Source organism: Mesoplodon mirus (assembly GCF_964341445.2).
Source record: "Mesoplodon mirus genome assembly, chromosome: 12".
Classification (NCBI taxonomy): Eukaryota; Metazoa; Chordata; class Mammalia; order Artiodactyla; family Ziphiidae; genus Mesoplodon; species Mesoplodon mirus.
This window is the reverse complement of record NC_138988.1, coordinates 101274039-101293821: the sequence shown is the minus strand read 5'-3', so window position 1 is coordinate 101293821 and position 19783 is coordinate 101274039. Positions and strand designations below refer to the sequence as shown.

Sequence of the window (19783 nt, the reverse complement as noted above, 5' to 3'; positions counted from 1 at the left end):
GGTTAAAGAATATCTTATTTTTTACATGTATATGTATAGCTGAATCACTTTGCTGTTCACCTGAAACTAACACATTGTTAATCAACTACAGTCCAATATAAAATAAAAAATTTTTAAAAAATCTTATTTTTATAAAAAGTTTCCTATTTTAGAGAAGATGGGATCTAGGAGGAAATTGAGGGGTCAATCTTATTAGCCCCCCTTGAACCCGGAATGTCAGCAGTGTTAACTGGACTCTTGCCTCTTCCCTCTGACCAAATCCCTGACTTTGGTGTACCTTATCAAGGCCTTATAGGACCAGGAGACAGTTTGCACTTGAAATTTAAACATCCAGCTGGCTAGAGCCAGCAGGAAGGCAAAGCTGGGGTCCTGTCTCAGGATGGAGGAGGTCAGGAGGTTCCTGGAACAGCCAACAAGATCAGAATTGTGAAGAAGAACCAAAGGCAAGGGGTCAGAAGGACCACAGGAGCAGTACATGAGAAAGCATGAGAGGAGGTGCAAGCCACCAAATTTAACTCTGGCAGACCTAGTCTTCCTGGCCTAGAGTTCCTTGGAGAATGAGGAGTGAACCTTCTAGAGCACACTTCTGCATTTCAAAACCAAAGAACAAAACTAAAGCCCTTCTTACTTTGGAAAATTCCAAAACACATACAAAAGTAGAGAGAGTAGTATAATGAACCTCCATATACCCATCACTTAACTTCAACGATCGTCAACATTTTTCCAGTATTTTTTCATCTGTCTCCAACTTCCCACCTCCCACTCTCACTCTGCCACCTTTTAAATTTCTTGGAGTATTTTAAAGCAAAGCTAGCCATCATGTTAGTTCACTCATAAACACTTCTCAGTATGTATCACTAACAGACAAGGGCTTTTAAAAACACAATGATACCACTATCACATCTATTAAAATTAACAATAAATTCTCAATAGCATCTAACACCCAGACTGTGTTCGGGTTTTCTGCTGCTATCTCACGAGTATCTTTGTGAAGTGGGTGTGTTCAAGCCAGGATCTACACACAATGCGTCTGCTTGATTTGTCTCGTCTCTAATCTCTGAGTCTAGAACAGCTCTTCCTCTCCTCTCCCTCCCCTTCCTTGTGCCAACTGTTATGGATTAGAATTTCTCACGTTCTGGATTTTTATCATGGTCAACTTAATATGGTTCTTTATCCTGTCAGCTGGTCGTGTGGTCTAGAAGCTTGCTTTAAGAACAGGTGGTTCAGGTGAGAACACCTCACGCACACTGGCCCATTCCCTCCTGCATCCCGTCAGGGGCATGTCTCACCTTTCGTGCGGTTGAGGCAGACGAGGGGGCTCTGGTGTTGGTCATTAACAGGTTCCTATGAGCCTTGAACTTACAGGTTTTGGCAGCCATTGTAATTGCCTGGATTCCTTATTTTATTCAGGGATGCAAAATGTAATTTTCTGCAGGTGTGTCTTCTCTTGCTTTTAATAGCTTACATTCTTCCATGAAGACCTCTCCCTCATCAATTAGTTGGTTTCTCTGAGATGCGGTTTGTACAAGAAAGTCTGCAGCACATGTTAAAAGCAACACAGTGTGTCTGAGTGCTTCCATTTGTGTCCTTTTCCTCACTCCAGCTTCCCACCCGTGGAAGATCAAGGTCCACTCCCATCCTTTTTATGCCTGAAGCACTGAAGCTGGTGATGGAGCCAGAGCTTACCGCGTGCCCTCCTCTCATCCGCCCACTAACAGTCCGTCACTGTCCTCTGTGCTTCTCCCAGCAGGACACCATTTGTTCCTCCTCTGATCTCCTCTGTCGGATGCTTGTCACTGTATCTCTCTTTTAAAAAAATGTTCCCTTTAGTCCTCGTAAATAATTACCTATGTATTGCATCTACTTTTCTAGATTCCTTGGAAGCAGGACTCATTTATTTTATATAAATTTATTTATTTTTTGCTGTGTTGGGTCTTCGCGTGGGCTTTCTCTAGTTGTGGCGAGCGGGGGCTACTCTTCATTGAGGGGGGTACTCTTCATTGAGGTGGCTACTCTTCATTGAGGTGGCTTCTCTTGTTGCGGAGCACGGGCTCTAGGTGCAAGGGCTTCAGTAGTTGTGGCTCACAGGCTCTAGAGCGCAGGCTCAGCAGTTGTGGCTCACGGGCTCTAGAGCGCAGGCTCAGCAGTTGTGGCGCAAGGGCTTAGTTGCTCCACAGCATGTGGGATCTTCCCGGACCAGGGTTCGAACCCATGTCCCCTGCACTGGCAGGTGGATTCCCAACCACTGCACCACCAGGGAAGCCCAGAGCTCATGCTTGATTTATCTATCTTCATAGCGACTAGCCCTGCTTAACTTTTTGTGGGTAGTCAACAATTACTTATTTAATGAAAAAAATGAACAAATTAGAAAAGAAACCTTTAAGCCCTCACCACGTTGGACTTTTTTTTCTCTCTTAAAGATGAATGGGTATGTAATGAATTTAGTACAGAATGCCGATTTTAATTAATCATTAATTATTAATTTACCATTAATTATTTGTTAATTTTATTTATTTATTTATTTAGCTAGCTAGCTAGCTAGCTAGCTAGCCAGCCAGACTGCTCGGCTTGCAGGATCTTAGTTCCCTGACCAGGGATTGAACCTGAGTCCTTGGCAGTGAAAGCACTGAGTCCCAACCACTGGTCTGCCAGGGAATTCCCTGATTTTTAATAATTTAGAAATATGATGATAGACTTCTCTAGCTATTAAAAAATAAATTATGTTAACCACTTTTTAATTAAGGTGGGATCCAAATGGGCTGTAACTCTCTAGATACCAAGATATTTTAATGTTCTTCCCACGTATTTTTCCTGTTTTATCTGCCTTTATCTTAAATTTTCCAGCTTTATTGAGATATAATTGATATAACACTGTGTAAGTTTAAGGTATACAACGTGTTGATTTGATACACATATATTGCAAAATGATTACCACTATAGCTTAGCTAACACCTCCATCCCTTCACATAATTACCATTTTCCTTGTGATGCCTTTATCTTTGGATGCCATCTAAAGTATGAGTGCCATTTTCCAAAGCACATCCCTTAATCATGATTGCTGTAGACACCTGCTGGTATAAGAATAGTGGTAGCATATGCAACAATATAAATGTGCTCCATCCACTATGAAAAACTGCACATATTTGAAATTTTCTGCATTTTGAAAGAAAAAAAATCTGATTAAACAGAAATCAGGTGGGACAATATTTAAAATTTCAAAACCTGAAAATGCAAACTTCAATTGTATATTTTTGTGGGTGAATAATGCTGCTACTATGCCAGTGTGTGACCATTTCAATGAGCAAAATTTTTGAAGGTTGATAATTTCCTGAACTTGTTAATAAAATGCTGTTGTATATAAAAATGCTAGCAAAGCAACAAAAGGTGTTTCTTACCAAGAAATCAAGCTCTTCATTTAGGTTGTGGTACTGATCCAGTTTGGCTCCCAGTAAGACAGGTGCCTCTCCGACATTCTTGGCTTCATTTGAATCAAAGTTTGTAGCCTGAGATGAAACATATTTGTACTCACTTCCAGCATGTTCACACTGCTTGGAACATTTGACAATGAATATGTTATTAGTTTAACCATCAGAGAGATCTCCAGTGGTTTCAATAACAGATGTGTAGAACTTGGAGTCAGAATGACTTCAATGTTAAGTATCTAAAATTGTATTTTTGTATGTTAAAGACAGTACATAGTGAATGTTTTGTTTGTTTGTTTGTTTTTGCGGTACGCGGGCCTCTCACTGTTGTGGCCTCTCCCGTTGCGGAGCACAGACTCCGGACGCGCAGGCTCAGAGGTCATGGCTCACGGGCCCAGCCACTCCGCGGCATGTGGGATCTTCCCAGACCAGGGCACAAACCCGTGTCCCCTGCATCGGCAGGTGGACTCTCAACCACTGCGCCACCAGGGAAGCCCCACAGTGAATGTTTAACTCATCTCAGTAACCTGATCTTGAAATGATTTTTCATTAGCAATTAACTCTCTGAAAGCTGTGATTCTGTCTTTATGTTTCAGTAGCTAAGGAAAAAAGCATTTTCTATTTCAGAGAAGGAGAGGAAATAAAACTACATTCCATAACATTAATAAGTCACCAAACCACGCACAGTCCAATCCCTGGTCTCCAAAGGTGTCTTGTTTTTAAAGCTCTTGTGTAGCAGAGAGTTCACACAGCAGGCCTGAGACTGCTGTCCTTAGAAAGGCCTGCTTGCCAGACTGCCCTCTGACTGGCATCTAGGAACCTGGATTGTGGGAGGGTCTCCATCATTTCCTGATATGAAGGCTCACTGAACCTAACCTATTTGTACAAAGAACATTTATGCTGAATACCCCTTTCCTTCAGGAGGGTCTGGAATTTTGGTACGTGGCAGGCAGAGGGCACGTACCCAACCAGCCTCCAATCAAAACCCTGGACACTCAGTCTCCAATAAGCATCCCTGGGAAAATTTCACGCATGCTGCACAGGTCACTGCTGGAGAAAGCAAGTGCACCATGTGTCACTCACTGGGAAAGGACTCTTGGAAGCCTGGATCTGGTTTCTTCTGGACTGCCCTACATGCTTTTTCCCTTTACTGATTTTGCTCTGTATCCTCTCACGGTAATAATACATCAGAGCTGTGAGAACAACTATGTGCTGAGTCCTGTGAGTCCAGTAAATCATTAAACCTGAGCGTGGGCTTGGGATCTCCAGAGAGCTTATCCTAATATTCAATTGTTTTTACAGCCAGGCTATTAAAATTCTTCTTCAAAGAAAAAAAATTAGCCAACTTTTTCTAGATGCAATTTATAGTCATTTCTTCTTTGTTTGTTCCATGTAATAACAATAAATTGTAACATTCAATATTCTAACTCCTCCAAATATTAGTGAGGGCCGCACAGAATATTTTTTTTTTTACTATGAACACTTTCCAAAAAAGAGGAAAAACTTTAATGGACGCCCACGTAACTATTACTCAGTTTCAACTACTAACAGTTAACAGTCAGCCTTGTATCATTAATACCCCAGCCACTTCCTCCTCCCTGCAACTCCCTTCACTGAATCAAATTACACACATCATATTATTTCATCTGCCAGTATTACAGGAATGACACAAATTTACCAAGAGAACATAAATATCTGAAATGGTATTTTTGTAACATCCTGCTCGAATCCTCAACTGGGCTTATTTCTGAAGACTGGTTTAAGAAGTGGAGGCCAGCAGTTTCTCTGCATGTCTGTTTATTCCTTAGTCCTTTTCTCTAGAGGTTAGCTAAGGGACAAAGAGATTCCGCAGAATACCTGCAACAAATTTTCTAGCCACCTCAGTTCAGAGAAGTCATTTCCTGATAATGCAGCACTGAAATTCAATCCCAGATTTAAATACATTTTTATTCCTTTAGCCAGATAAATTAGTCACTTCTGTATTCCTTTCAGATTAAAAGCACACACCTTCACGTCCTGTTATCACTTTCTCTATATAACTGACTCTCTTCATTCTCTCTCTCCATCTCTGCACCACTACACCAAGAAAAGAATGATTAAAGAAATTCCAAGAGCCTCTTCCCTTACCCTTGTCCCACTTGAGAAATAAAATTTGTTTTCAATGTATTCATTATTCCAAGTGATAAAGTTTGTAGTCACTATAGAAATGTCAAAATACTCTCTTCTTCAGGAGTCAGTAGTACCATACACAAGTGAAAAAATAATCATACCAATTTTTTGGTAGACGAATGAGATTTTCTAATACATACTTATGTTATAAAACAAGTCAAATGTTGAACAGTGTATCTCCTTAGTGAGAGCCAAAGTAAAGCTAATCTTGTCCCCCAAAATAATTATTTTTAAAAATCCAAAATTTTAGGAGCCTCTTTATACTTTTACATGACCTTTTTCTTTATCTTTTTTTCACTAAAAATGACACAAGTTTTAGAATGAAGAATACATACAGTACCTCTTTAACTAACTTTTTCTTTTTAAGATGAAAACTCTTCAATTTTTGTAGCATGGTATCATTAACTTTCTCATTCTCTTTGAAATGTTCGGCATCGGGATTGGTGATATCCTAAGGGTAACATTTTGAGAAGCTATATTAAAAAGTTATCAGTAAAGCTAAAAGGAGGAAGGAAAGAACACAAATGAAATAAATCTCCCTTCCAAAATAAGTGGCTAAACAAAAGGAGATAAAATCATATTGAACTCAATTCTTCAATTACTCATCATAAGCCATCTAATAAAGGGTTATGTGGAAAGAATTCATATAGATTCACACTTGTATATAAATTGTTATTGGGACAAATTAGTATAATCACTGGGACATTAATAACTACACATGCTTATATACTTACACATACATCTGCTCTTAGCCTAGTCAGTTTACAAATCCAAATTTTAGACAAATTGTTATACCTGGCACAAGAACAATCAGACATCCTCAACAATACTGGGTGCAATTTCAGTAGCACCCACACTCCACAAGAATGAAGATACTTGTACCAATATAACCTAAGGGTCAAAAGTGCATGCATTACAGTCAGACTACTTGGGTTTGTATCTGAACTCTGTCACTTAACCATCTGAGTTCTGTCACTTAACTACTTGACTTTGGACAAGAAACTCAATAATTCTAAGCCTCAGTCTGTTTTTCCGTGTTAAAAAAAAAAAGTCTGATAATGTAAAAGATGGTGTAAGAATTGAATGAGATAACCCATGAAAAGCAGGGTCAATTTAAATGCCTCCAAGGACAGGTGGGGAAGTCAGCAAATAGTTTTTGAGTGCCTGTTAAGGGCTTACCCTACATTAGGCAGAGGGCATCTGACATATCGAGTCTCTGATCTTGAAGGCTTAAGCAAACAGATATTTGTTTGGCCTGGGATGAGATCTACTAAGAAGAGGGCTGATGACTCACTCCCTGACTGAGAGGTCTTGTAGAGAAGAAGCAGCCAGCAAATAAGACAGAGAAAGAACAGCATCCTCCAGTGAGACAGGAGAAAGCCAAGCAAATATGGTAAGAAAGCAGATGTCTGAAGGGGCAAGGTGGGGTGGAAAAGGTTACAGCAAAGAGTTTGTGCCATATTCAAATTCAAATATTAAAGACAAAACTTCAGGTGGATACAGTCTATGGGCGACCACTTTGTGATCACTGCTAAAAATGCTTAGCTTGGTTTCCAGCATTCAATAAATGCTAGTGTGCAACAAATTTTAGCTAAAAGTAGGAATAAAGGTTGTGTTGGATCAGGAACATCGCAAACTCATGTCCCCAAATTTTGGCTCAGAGGAGTGCACTGAAGCTCAAAGAAATGTACAATGATCAGAGGGAAAAGGAAGAAAGAGAGCTCAATAACTGAGAAGCTATCAAGTGGCATGCCCTTAAAATATTCTCTCATTAAAATGTCGTGTTTGTAACCTCCCAGGGCAGCAGCAAGTATCATTTCAGCTAAGGCTGAGAAAGGAAAATTTACTTGGCTAGGTCACACAACAGTGAGGTGGTGAAGCCGTGCCTTGAATTCACCAGACACTAACTTCATTTTTCATTCTACTAATTAACGTACACAGCTCTGCACTGCCCGACCCCTGCCCCAAAGCTGTATTTTTAGATCGGGTAAACAGCTCATTTGTGTGAACAATCTCTCATCACAGGCTGCCCTGAAGCACAAGACCATTACTCTGAGGGAGTTTTCCTGAAATGTGGAAAGCACTGAGGGAAGGGTTTTGCCTGAAGTTTTTATTTTTTTAATCTTATTATATTATCTTACTATAGATCTGTGGGAATTACGTGTTGAAGAAAGAAAGAAGCAGTGGGAAGAAGGAAGGGCTGATTGGTTGGTTTAAGGATCTGTATTTTTACTTCCATTTTTTTTCTTTCAAAACTTAATTGTCCAACCTTGATATTTCTTCTCCCAGTAAAAAATATGATTTTTTATAATTAGCTGGCACATGAGAAGTCGTACCATCAGAGCCAGAAGATTGCGAATTTTGGAGGTCAGCTGCGAAGCTCTTTTCACTTCTGGGGAATTCGGGCTCTCTCCTTCACAAGGTGAGTGATTCAGGAACAAATTAGAATGTATCATCTTTGCATCCTACATGTACACAATTCAGATTTGTCACAATAAAGACAAAGAATCTGGATTACTTTTTAGGTAAAATGCTGAATAAAATACCACTCTTAAAACCTCAGAGCAGTGGCTCTCAAACTTTTTGATTCTCAGGATGCCTTCATACTCTTAAAAAATTATTGAGGATCCCAAAAACTTTTTGTTTACTAGGTTATACCTATCAATATTTATTGTATTAGAAATTACAATATTTATATTTATCAGTTATATCAATATTTATTGTATTGAGATTACAACTGAGAACATTCAAAAATATTTACTAATTCAAATAGCAATAAATTATGTGTCAATGTAAGTAACAATTTAATACAAAGTTAGCACATTTTCCAAAATGAAAAATTAGTGAAAAGAGTGGCAGTGTTTACACTTTTTGCAAATATTTTTAATGCTGGCTTAATAGAAGATAGCTGGATTCTCATATGTGCTTCCCACATTCCATCAGCCATGAAAAGCAATTACACCACCACATGTCACATAGCTTCTAGAAAACTCCACTGTACACTTGTGAAAGAATGAGAGTGAAAAAGGCATTAATGTCTTCATATTTATTACCATGAAAATGCTTCTGACCTCAAAGATACTCCCGGAACACACTTTGGGAAAATGGACCTAAAGGTAATGAAAAGCAAAACTAAAAGCAGAGTAAAGAAATTGATTAGTCAAGATAGAACAAGAAACTTCATTGCTTTTTAAAGAAGAAAGCTCAAGAAAAAAATTGTATAGTGGATAAACTTCTGCACAGTTACACTAATTTACTCAGTGTTTGCTAATTCAAAACTTGCCATGATTTGGCTAACAGCTAAACTTAAGGTCATCTTTGTTTAGGCCAGTGGTTCTCAAAGTGTGATCCCTGGACCAGAAGCATCAGTGAGATCCAGGATCTTCTTAGAAATGTACATTCTCAGGCCCTGCTGCACACCTACTGAATCAGAAAATCTGGGTGGGCCCCAGCAATCTGCATTTTCACAGCTGATGCTGATGAATGTTAAAGTTTGAGAACCACACTGGCTTAGATAGTCCTTCCTTCTTTCTGGAGAAAAGATCACAGAGAGAATTTTTTAATAAGAGAACAATATTTTTCTGAGTCATTAAAAATAATAGAATTATTTACTTGCAAGCAATACTTATACTGATTACAGATTCATGAAGGAGAGTCCTCTAAGGACATCTTCAAGCAACAGATCAACTCAGCCTAAGTTATTATGACAAATATAAACTTATACATTTTTGTAGTTTAGATTAGCCTTCTTTCTAAGTAGTCAGAGTTAATAAGATTGTATACTATAAATACTTTAAGGCAGGCCTACAAAACTGAAATAGAACAGATATGCTCTGGCTTGTGAAGATTATCACTACCAGGACATGATCACAGGTTGTCTGCCAAAGAAGCCATTTGAACTGCAAATACAAAATTACAGCCTTTCCGAACACATTGATATGAGGCTCTCATGTTGTTTTTAATGAATGTTAAGTAGATATATTATGATGATCATTTTGCAATATATACAAATATCAAATCTTTATGTTGTATACCTGAAACTAATGTTATATGTCAACTACATCTCAATAAAAATGTTTATAACTTTACAAAATTACTATGTGATACAATATAGGTTTGTTTTACCTTGTAAACCAAATACACAATTGTATTATTTAGTTTGTTGAATGGGTAGATGTGGTATGAAAAGATTGTGATCCCCACTTAGAAAATCCTTTCTCAAAGGATGCTCCGGATGATTGGTCATAGGAACCCACAAAATTCCCACATTAATTTTCACCACTACCAAAATAATCACAAGAGGCTAGGAACGGCTGTTCTTTAATGTGAGTACCCAAGAACCAAAGAAACTTCTCCAAACCTGTAGTGCATTTTCCTTTCTCTCTTTTTTGTTAATGACTCTCTGCCAACAAATTTGTGTATGGACCATGCCCAAATATGCATCAGAAGACTACTAGAAACTCCTGAAATTCTGCATTAGAGATTCTGAATTTGTGATAATACCTTTGCCATATCTGGCTCTGTTCCTTCCTCTAAGTTCTCCTTGAGGTGAGCTGTCTCACATTGAGGGACATAATTTTGCTCCTCACTCCTTGCAACCTGCTGCTGAAGTTTTGAGTTTTCATTTTTTACTTTGTTGATCTGCTGCTGGAGTTCTGTATTCTTAGCCTTTTCGTTGTCGGATATGAGCTGCAAATTTTGAACTTGAGTGACCAATTTCTCAAGTCTAGATTTCAGTTTCTGTCTTTCACCCAGGTTTTCCTTTTCACGTTTCTGAAATTCCTCCTGTAAAGACAGGAACTCTTGTTCTCGGGTCTCTTTTTCCTTTTTCAACAAGTCCAGAGCAGAAGTGGTGGCCTTTTCCAGTTCTCCTTTGAGTTGCTGCAGCCTCTCTACCTCTTCTTCTTTCTTCCTTAAGGCTCTGTCCATCTCCATGCACTGATTTGCAGCTTTATTTTTTTGTTGCATTTCAGTCATGTACCTTTCCTGTAGACTAACATAATTGCCCTTGATCTTCTTAAACTCTAGCTGTAAGGTTTCCTTTTCATTCCTGGATTCCTGAAGATGTTTTTGGGTGTTAACTAAAATCTCATGCAAATCCTGCAATGTCTTCTGTGTATCATTCTTCTCTAGCATTACTCTGTATTTGTCTTCAATTAATTCTTCAACATTCTCCTTTAGCTTATTGATCATGTCCACAAACACGTGCTGTTTAGTTGTCTTCACCTGCAGTTCTTCAATCTTCTTCTCTAAATACATGTTACGACGCTGTAGGTCTTGGATCAGAGTTTGCTGTTCTTTGTTAGTATGTTTTAATTTTCGTAGGACTTCGTTTAAAGCCATGTCCTCTTCCAGAGGTTGTGCGCTTTCCAAGCTCTGCTCTCTGTCGGGTGTCATGCAGTCCTCCCAAGATGCTCCACCACTCCAAGAAATGCCTGTCGGAGACCAAGTTGAGATAATCTCTGGACTCTCCCTCCCCTCCACTGCGACTTCCTTTTGGTGTCTGACTGACATCTCAGGAATATCTGTAGAATTCTGTATTCCTTTTGAAGAACCTGCAATCTGTAAATTATAGTAAATAAAATAAATATGAAAGAGTAGAAAGATCATGAGCTTTGAGGTCTGGCCTTGAATCCAAGATCCCTAGTTTGGTATTCTCTGTTCTGAAATAACAATGACAACATCTACTTCCAATACTGATGTCTAATTAACAAAAATACTTAAGTATTAATTGCTGAATGTATGTACAGCACCTAATAGCACAGCAGAGCACAAACACTAGGTATATGATAGAGATATGTATTACACTTACTTTTACAGAGGAAAAATTAAACTTTGATACTCTCACCATTTTCTATGACACAAACTTTTCTGAATACACATAACTTTCTTTGACTTCAAATGAATTAAAACAGATTTGTCCATCACCTTAGTCTGCAAAGCCTTTTTTAAAAGTTTATTTTCTATTGAGGTAACACTGGTTTATAACATTATGTAAGTTTCATGTGTAAAACATTATATTTCTACTTCTGTATACCCTACAGCGTACTCACCACCAAATATTTAGTTTCCATTCATCACCATACAGTTCATCCATCCCCTTTACCCACTTCACTTATTCTGTTCATTTGAGTTTTTTCCATGTATGAGTGAAATCATATATTTGTCTTTCCCCATCTGACTTACTTCACTTAGCATAACACCCTCAAGATCCACCCATCCATGTTGCTGCACATGGCAAGATTTCATCTTGTTTATATGACAGTAGTATTCTATTGTAAACATATAAAACATTCTCTTTATCCATTCATCCATTCACAGGCATTTAGGTTGCTTCCATATCTTGGTTATTGTAAATAATGCTGTGATGAACATAGGGGTGCATATATCTTTTCGAATTAGTGTTTTCGTATTCTTTGGGTAAATACCCAGAAGTGGAACAGCTGGACCATATGGTAGTTTTATTCTTTATTTTTGAGGAGTCTTCATACTGTTTTCCATAGTGGCTGCACCAATTTACATTCCCACCAACAGTATAAGAGGGTTACCTTTTCTCCACATCCTCTCCAGCATTTTTTTTTGCATTTTTGAACTTTATTTTTTTATACAGCATGTTCTTATTAGTCATCCATTTTATGCACATCAGTGTATACATGTCAATCCCAAATGCCCAGTTCATCCCACCACCCCCACTCCCACTGCTTTCCCCCTTGGTGTCCATATGTTTGCTCTCTACATCTGTGTCTCTATTTCTGCCCTGCAAACCAGTTCATCTGTACCATTTTTCTAGGTTCCACATGTGTGTTAATATACGATATTTGTTTTTTTCTTTCTGACTTAGTTCACTCTGTATGACAGTCTCTAGATCCATCCACGTCTCTACAAATGACCCAGTTTCATTCCTTTCTATGGCTGAGTAATATTCCATTGTATATATGTCCCACATCTTCTTTATCCATTCGTCTGTCGATGGGCATTTAGGTTGCTTCCACGACCTGGCTATTGTAAATAGTGCTGCAATAACCATTGGGGTGCATGTGTCTTTTTGAATTATGGTTTTCTCTGGGTATATGCCCAATAGTGGGATTGCTGGGCCATATCTCGCCAGCATTTATTATTTGTAGACTTTTTGATGATGGCCATTCTGACCGGTGTGAGGTGATAACCTTGTGGTTTTGATTTGCATTTCTCTTAACAATTAGCAATGTTGAGCATCTTTTCATGTGCCTGTTGGCCACCTGTACATCTTCTTTGGAACAATGTCTATTCAGCTTCTCTGCCCATTTTTTAATTGGATTTTTTTGTTGTTGAGTTGTATGAGCTCTGTATATATTTTGCATATTAACCCCTTATTGGATATATGATTTGCAAATATCTTCTCCCATTCATCAGGTTGTCTTTGTCTTTTTTTTTTTTTTTCTTTGTGCGGTACGCAGGCTTCTCACTGTTGTGGCCTCTCCCGTTACGGAGCACAGGCTCCGGACGCACAGGCTCAGTGGCCATGGCTCACAGGCCCAGCCGCTCTGCAGCATGTGGGATCTTCTCGGACCGGGGCACGAACCCGTGTCCCCTGCATCGGCAAGCGGACTCTCAACCACTGCGCCACCAGGGAAGCCCTGTCTTTGTATTTTGTGGATAGTTTCCTTCACCGTGCAAAAGCTTTTTAGTTTGATGAGGTCCCATTTGTTTGTTTTTGCTTTTGTCTCCCTTGCCTGAGGACACGTATCCAGAAAGATATTGCTAAGGCCAATGTCAAGGAGTATACTGCCTATGATTTGTTCTACAAGTTTAATGGTTTCAGGTCTAACATTCAAGTCTTTAATCCATTTTGAGTTTTGTGTATGGTGTGACATAGTCGTTTCTTTTCTTTTTTTTTTTTTTTGCATGTGGCTGTTCAATTTTTCCACCGTTTATTGAAGAGACTATTGTTTCTCTATTGTACATTCTTTGCTCCTGTGTTATAAATTAATTGTCCATATATGTGTGGGTTTATTTCTGGGCTCTGGACTCTGTTCCATTGATCTATGTAACTGTTTTTCTGCCAATATCATGCTGTTTTGATTACTATAGCTTTGGAATAAAGTTTGAAATCTGGGAGTGTGATACCTCTACCTTTGTTTTTTCTTAGGATTGCTTTGGTTCTTTGGTGTCTTTTGTGATTCCATATAAATTTTAGAATTGTTTGATCTACTTCTGTAAAAATATCCTTGGGATTTAACAGGGACTGAATATTTGATAGAGACTGAATAATATGCATTGAGTATGTAGATTGTTCTAGGTAAATGTTAATTTTTCTAATCTATTAGCATGGAGTATCTTTCTATTTGTGTCTTCTTCAGTCTCTTTCAACAATGTCATAGTTTTCAGTGTACAGATCTTTCACCTCCTTGGTTAAATTTATTCCTAGGTAGTTAATCTTTTTGTTGCAATTGTAAATGAGATTTTCTTAATTTCCCTTTCTGCTAGCTCATTGTTAGCATATATAGGAACACCACAGATTTTTGTATGTTGGTTTTGTACCCTGCAACTGTATTCTTTATTATTTCTGACAGTTTTTTTTGTGAAGCCTTTAGAATTTTCTATCTATAAAATCATGTAACCTGCAAATAGTGAGAATTTTACTTCTTCCTTTCCAATTTGAATGCTTTTCGTTTCTTTTTCTTGCCTAATTGCTCTGGCTAGGATTTCCAATACTATGTTGAATAAGAGTGGCAAGAGTGGGCATTCTCGTCTTGTTCCTGATTTTAGGGGGATAGCTTTCAGGTTTTCAAATTTGAGTATGATGTTAGCTGTGGGTTTATATAGCTTTTATTATGTTGAGGTATGTTCCTTCTATAGTAATTTTATTGAGAGTTTTTGTCATAAATGGGGGTTGAATCTTGTTAAATGCTTTTCTGCATCTATTGAGATGATCATACAGTTTTTATCCTCCATTTTGCTAATGTGATGTATCACGTTGATTGATTTGCAGATGTTGGACCATCCTTGCATCCCTGGAATAAATCCCACTTGATCATGGTGTATGGTTCTTTTCCTGTATTGTTGTATTTGGTTTGCTAATATTTTGTTGAGGATTTTTGTATCTATGTTCATCAAAAATATTGGCTTGCAATTTCTTTTTCTGTGTGTTGTCTTTGTCTGACTTTGTTATCAGAGTAATGTTGGCCTCATAGATTGAGTTAGGAAATGTTCTCTCCTCTTCAAGTTTTTCAAAGAGTTTGAGAATAGGTATTAAATCTTCTTTGAATGTTTAATAGAATATATCAATGAAGCCACCTGGTTCTGAACTTTTTTTTTTTGAGGTTTTTGATTACTGTTTCAATCTCTTTACTAGTGATTTGTCTATTCAGATTTTCTAGTTCCTTTTTAAAAATTTATTTATTTTTATTAGTTTATTTTTTGGCTGCATTGGGTCTTTGTTGCTGCACACAGGCTTTCTCTAGGGGCGGCGAGCAGGGGCCACTCTTTGCTGCGGTGTGCGGGCCCTTCACTGCAGTGGCTTCTCCTGTTGCGAAGCTTGGGCTCTAGGTGTGCAGGCTTCAGTAGTTGTGGCATGCGGGCTCAGCAGCTGTGGCTCGTGGGCTCCAGAGTGCAGGCTCAGCACTTGTGGCTCATAGGCTTAGATGCTCCACAGCATGTGGGACCCTCCCAGACCAGGGATCAAACCCATGTCCCCTGCATTGACAAGTGGACTCCCAACCACTGCACCACCAGGGAAGTCCATTTCTTCTTGATTCATCTTCGAAGGTTGTATGATTCTAAGAATTTTTCCATGTCTCCTAGGTTGTTGATATATAGCTGTTCTTAGTATTCTCTTATAATCATTTGTATTTCTGTGATATCTGCTATTAATAGTCTCTTTTGTTTCTGATTTTATTTAGCCGAGTGCTCTCTTTTTTTCTTAGTGAGTCTAGCTAAAGGTTTGTCGATTTTGTTTATCTTTTCAAAGAACCAGCTTGTAGTTTCATTGACCTTTTCCATTGTCTTTTCAGTCTATTTCATTTATTTCCACTCTGATCTTTATTATTTTTTTCCTTCTACTGACTTTGGGCTTTGTTTGTTCTTCTTTTTCTTGTTCCTATACGTGTAAGTTTGGATTGTTTGAGGGGTTTTTATTTCTTTCTTTTTTTGGCTGCACCATGCAGCTTGTGGGATCTTAGTTCCCGAACCAGAGATCGAACCCGAGATCGAACCCATGCCCTCTGCAGTGAAAGCACGGAGTCCTAAACACTGGACCGCCAGGGAATTCCCTGAGATTTTCCTTTTGTCTTGAGGTATGCCTGCATTGCTATAAACTTCTTTTAAGAGCTGCATCCCTATATGTAGTATTTTTATCTTCATTTGTCTTCAGGTAACTTTTTATTTCTCCATTAATTTCTTCATTGACCCAATAGTTGTTCAATAGCATGTTGTTCAGTCATGAACATTATCTGTGATTTTTCCAGCTTTCTTCTCCTAGTTGATTCCTAGTTTTATACCATCGTGCTCGATATGATTTCAATCTTCTTCCATTTATTGAGACTTTTTTTGTCCCAACATATGGTGTATCCTTGAGAAAATTGCATGTGCACTTGAGAATGTGTACTTTGTTGCATTTGGATAGCATGTTCTGTACAAATTTAACAAATACATCTGGTCTAATGTTTCATTTAAGGCTGATGTTTCTTTGTTGACTGTCTGTATGATCTATCCATTGGTGTAAGTGGGTGTTAAATTCCCCTACTATTATTGTGCTGCTGTCAATTTCTCCCTTAGGTCCATTAATAATTGCTTTATATATTTTGGTGCTATGTTAGGTGCATACCTATTAATAAATGTTACTTCTTCATGAATTGTCCCCTTTATTATTTTTATATGTCCATCTTTGTCTCTTATTACCTTTTTTGGCTTGGAGTCTATTTTGTCAGATATGAATATAGATACACTTTCTTTTAGCCCCCATTTGTTTGGGGTATCATCTTCCATCCCTTCATTTTGAGCCTATGTTTATCTTTAAAGCTGAGGTGAGTCTCCTGGAGAGAGTATATAGTTGGGTCTTGTTTTTCATATATATTTTTGGTGGGGGGAGGGTCTTGTCTTTTAATCCATCCAACCACTCTGTGTCTTTTGATTGGTGAATTAAATCCATTTATTTTTAGGATGATTATTGACAGATGAGGACTTGGTACTGCCATTTAATCTTTTGTTTTCTGATTGCTCTCTATCTCCACTGTTTCTTTTTTGTGTTTCTGTCTGCTATTTTTTTGGGGGGGTGGTTTTCTATGATGTTTCTCTTTTTTATGTTTCACGTATTTGCTCTAGATTTATGTTTTGTGGTTACCATGAGGTTTGTATAAAACATCTCATAGATAAGACAGTCTTTTTTCTGCTGATAGCATCTTATCTTCATTTGCCTATACAGGTTCTGTCCTTTTCCTCTTCCCCTCTTGTTTTTGTTGTCTCAAATTTTCCCTATTTATGCTGTGAGTCTGTTACCAAATTGAAGTAGATATCGTTATTTTTTCTGTTTTTCTCCCTTGATATTTCTGCTGTATTACAGTGTTAACAATCTATTCTGACATAGAGTTGCAATTTTCTGATTCTATTTATCACCTTACTTGAAGTTTTGTGTATTTTGCCTTTTTGTTTTTGGCATAAGAGCTCCTTTCAACATCTATTGTAAAGCACGTCTAGTGTTGATGAACTCCTTCAGCTTTCGTCTGAGAAAGCCTTTATTTCTCCTTCATATGTGAATAATTTTGCTGGATAAAGTATTTTTGGCTGACAGTTTTTAATCTTTCAGTATTTTGAGAATGTTATTCCACTCCCTCCTGGCCTATAGAGTTTCAGCTAAAAAATCTGCTGATAGCCTAATGGGGGTTCCTTTGTAGGTAACAATCCTTTTTTCCCTAGTTGCCTTTAAAATTCTTTGCCATTGACTTTTTTTATATTTTTAATAAAATTTTATTAGTTTTCCTTAATGTTAACATCTTATATACCATGGCACATTTGTTAAAATTAAAACAAAACAACACAAATGCATTGCCATTAACTAAACTCTAGATTTTACCAGTTTTCTCACTAATGTCCTTCTTCTGTTCCAAGACCCAATCCAGGGTATCACATTGTATTTAGTACCTCTTTGTCATTGACTTTTGACAGTTTTAATATAATGTCTTAGAGAAGACCTTTTTGTGATGAGGTGATTAGATGTTCTCTTGGCTTCATGGATTTGTATGTACAGTTCCTTCCTCAGGCTTGGAAAATTCTCAGCTATTATTATTATTTTTTAAACCTTAATCTTTTTACATCCCTGATATGCTGTTGGTTTCAGTAATCTTTATTTTTATTTTTTTCTGAAAAAACCTTTATTCCAACAGGGCTCTTTCTAGCAGTTAATTTCAGGATTAAAATGAGCAAAAATTCAAAGAGTCACGCTCCAATTATAAATCTCTGTTGTCATCACAATTTGGCTATGATTAATATTTTGAAAACTGAAAAATCTTAATTTTATCTCCAAGAAAATTAAGCCAGGTAAAGAAAATTAACCTGAAGTGTTCTATGAACTTCCTATTCACTTGAAGACATAATCTTATTTTTTTTCCACTTAAATATTTTTCTTTTATTGTGACATATACCTTATATACAGAAGCAGGCACAAAACACTGGAGTTTACTTTAAAGAATAGTAATAAAGTAAGTACCCGTGTAGCCACCATCCAGGATAAGAAGTAAAACATTTCTCCCCCTGTGCCTTTTCCCAAAAGGAAAAGGCCCACGGGTATACATTTTTTTTAAATTTATTTTTTGACTGCCCTGCACGGCATGTGGGATCTTAGTTCCCTGAGCAGGGATCAAACCCATGCCCCCTGCAGTGGAAGGTCGGAGTCTTAACCACTGAGGCATCAGGGAAGTCCCTCAGCTATTATTTCTTTAGATAAACTCTCTGCTCCCTTCTTCTTCTGGGGTAACCCATTACCCTACTGTTGTCCCTCCTAAGAGTTGTATAGCTCTCACAGAATTTCCTTATTTTTTAAAGACTAACTCTCTTTTTCTACCTGTATCATTTCTAGATTTCTATCCTCAAGCTCGCTAATCCTCTCTTCCATAGGGTCTGCTCTATTTCCAAGGCTTTCTAATGCATTCTTCATCTTGTTTATTGAGTCCTTCAGCTCCAGAATTTGTTTGGTTCTTTTTTAGAGTTTCAATATTTTGGTAAAATATTCCTTCTGTTAATTAATTTGATTCCTTAGCTCACTGAACTGCCTGATTTTCTCATAGCTCCTTGGGTTTCTTTATGACAGTTATTTTGAATTCTCTATCAATTAGATCTCAATATTCCATGACTTTAAGTTTGGTTTCTGGAGAATTATCATTTTCTTTTTGTGATACAGTGTTACTGTGGCTCTTCTCTTCCTTGGTGCTTGATGAGTTGTTCCTCTGCCAGTGCATTTGAAGTAGCAAACACCTTTCTTCTTTAGATAAAGATTTTTTTTCCCTCTCTTGATTCTAATGATTCAATAGGTTAGAAATTAGAGGTCTTTCTTCTGTTTTCCAGCAGGTGGCATACATAGCACAAGTTTTTGGTTTCTCTTACCTGTGCTACCTCTGGTTACATTTGAGAGCTGGCACTTTCCACCCTCCATGGCCTCTGAAAGGTGCCCTTGCTATTGCTGCTTGTGCCTCTAGGGTGGTTGGTGCCTTGTTGCTGCTGGTGCTGCTGGGGCACTGGGATGGTGGTGGGCACTTCTGCCACGTCCAAGATCCCCTGAGTCGCAGGCTCTGCCAACATGGGGGAAGGGGAAGAGAGTGGGGATCATGCGCACCCTGTTGTGCCTGGTGGTGTCAAGTTCGTGGATGCTGCCACTGTGGGCTGGATTTGGGGGGGGCAGAGTTATGGGTTCCTCTGCAGCTGGAGAGATGAGGTAGTGGACCCCACTGCCACTGCTGCCTAGTCACCTATGGTTGGCTAGTGCTACTGTGGCCAGGAGGCTTGAGTCACGTGTACCACCTTCTCCTGCTGCTACTGGGTAGCAGTAGGCCGTGGGCTCAGCCGCCATGGCTGGGGGACCAGGATTGCAGGCACCACCTCCACTGTTCCGCCAGTTCTGCCTCCTCTATGCATTCCAGTCCACCCTCCTTTAGATGTACAGCTGCATGGAATTCTCCACCACCCTGGTATGTTCAGCAGATGCACGTTTGTTGAGTTGTGGA

At 38.3% G+C, this 19783-nt stretch overlaps 1 protein-coding gene across 1 annotated transcript in view; it reads right to left on the bottom strand.

The window, feature by feature from the left end:
- Nucleotides 1-19783, bottom strand: part of CAGE1 (cancer antigen 1) — a gene marked incomplete at its 3' end in the record, with an annotated part of 47065 nt that overhangs the window by 16932 nt on the left and 10350 nt on the right. Inside the window, exons 3-7 of the mRNA XM_082638476.1 lie at nucleotides 10095-11153; nucleotides 7907-8056; nucleotides 5932-6042; nucleotides 3941-4021; nucleotides 3396-3503 (exon numbers count right to left, since the gene is read on the bottom strand). Coding sequence (XP_082494602.1) covers nucleotides 3396-3503; nucleotides 3941-4021; nucleotides 5932-6042; nucleotides 7907-8056; nucleotides 10095-11153 — 1509 coding nt within the window. The remainder of the gene's footprint in view (nucleotides 1-3395; nucleotides 3504-3940; nucleotides 4022-5931; nucleotides 6043-7906; nucleotides 8057-10094; nucleotides 11154-19783) is intronic.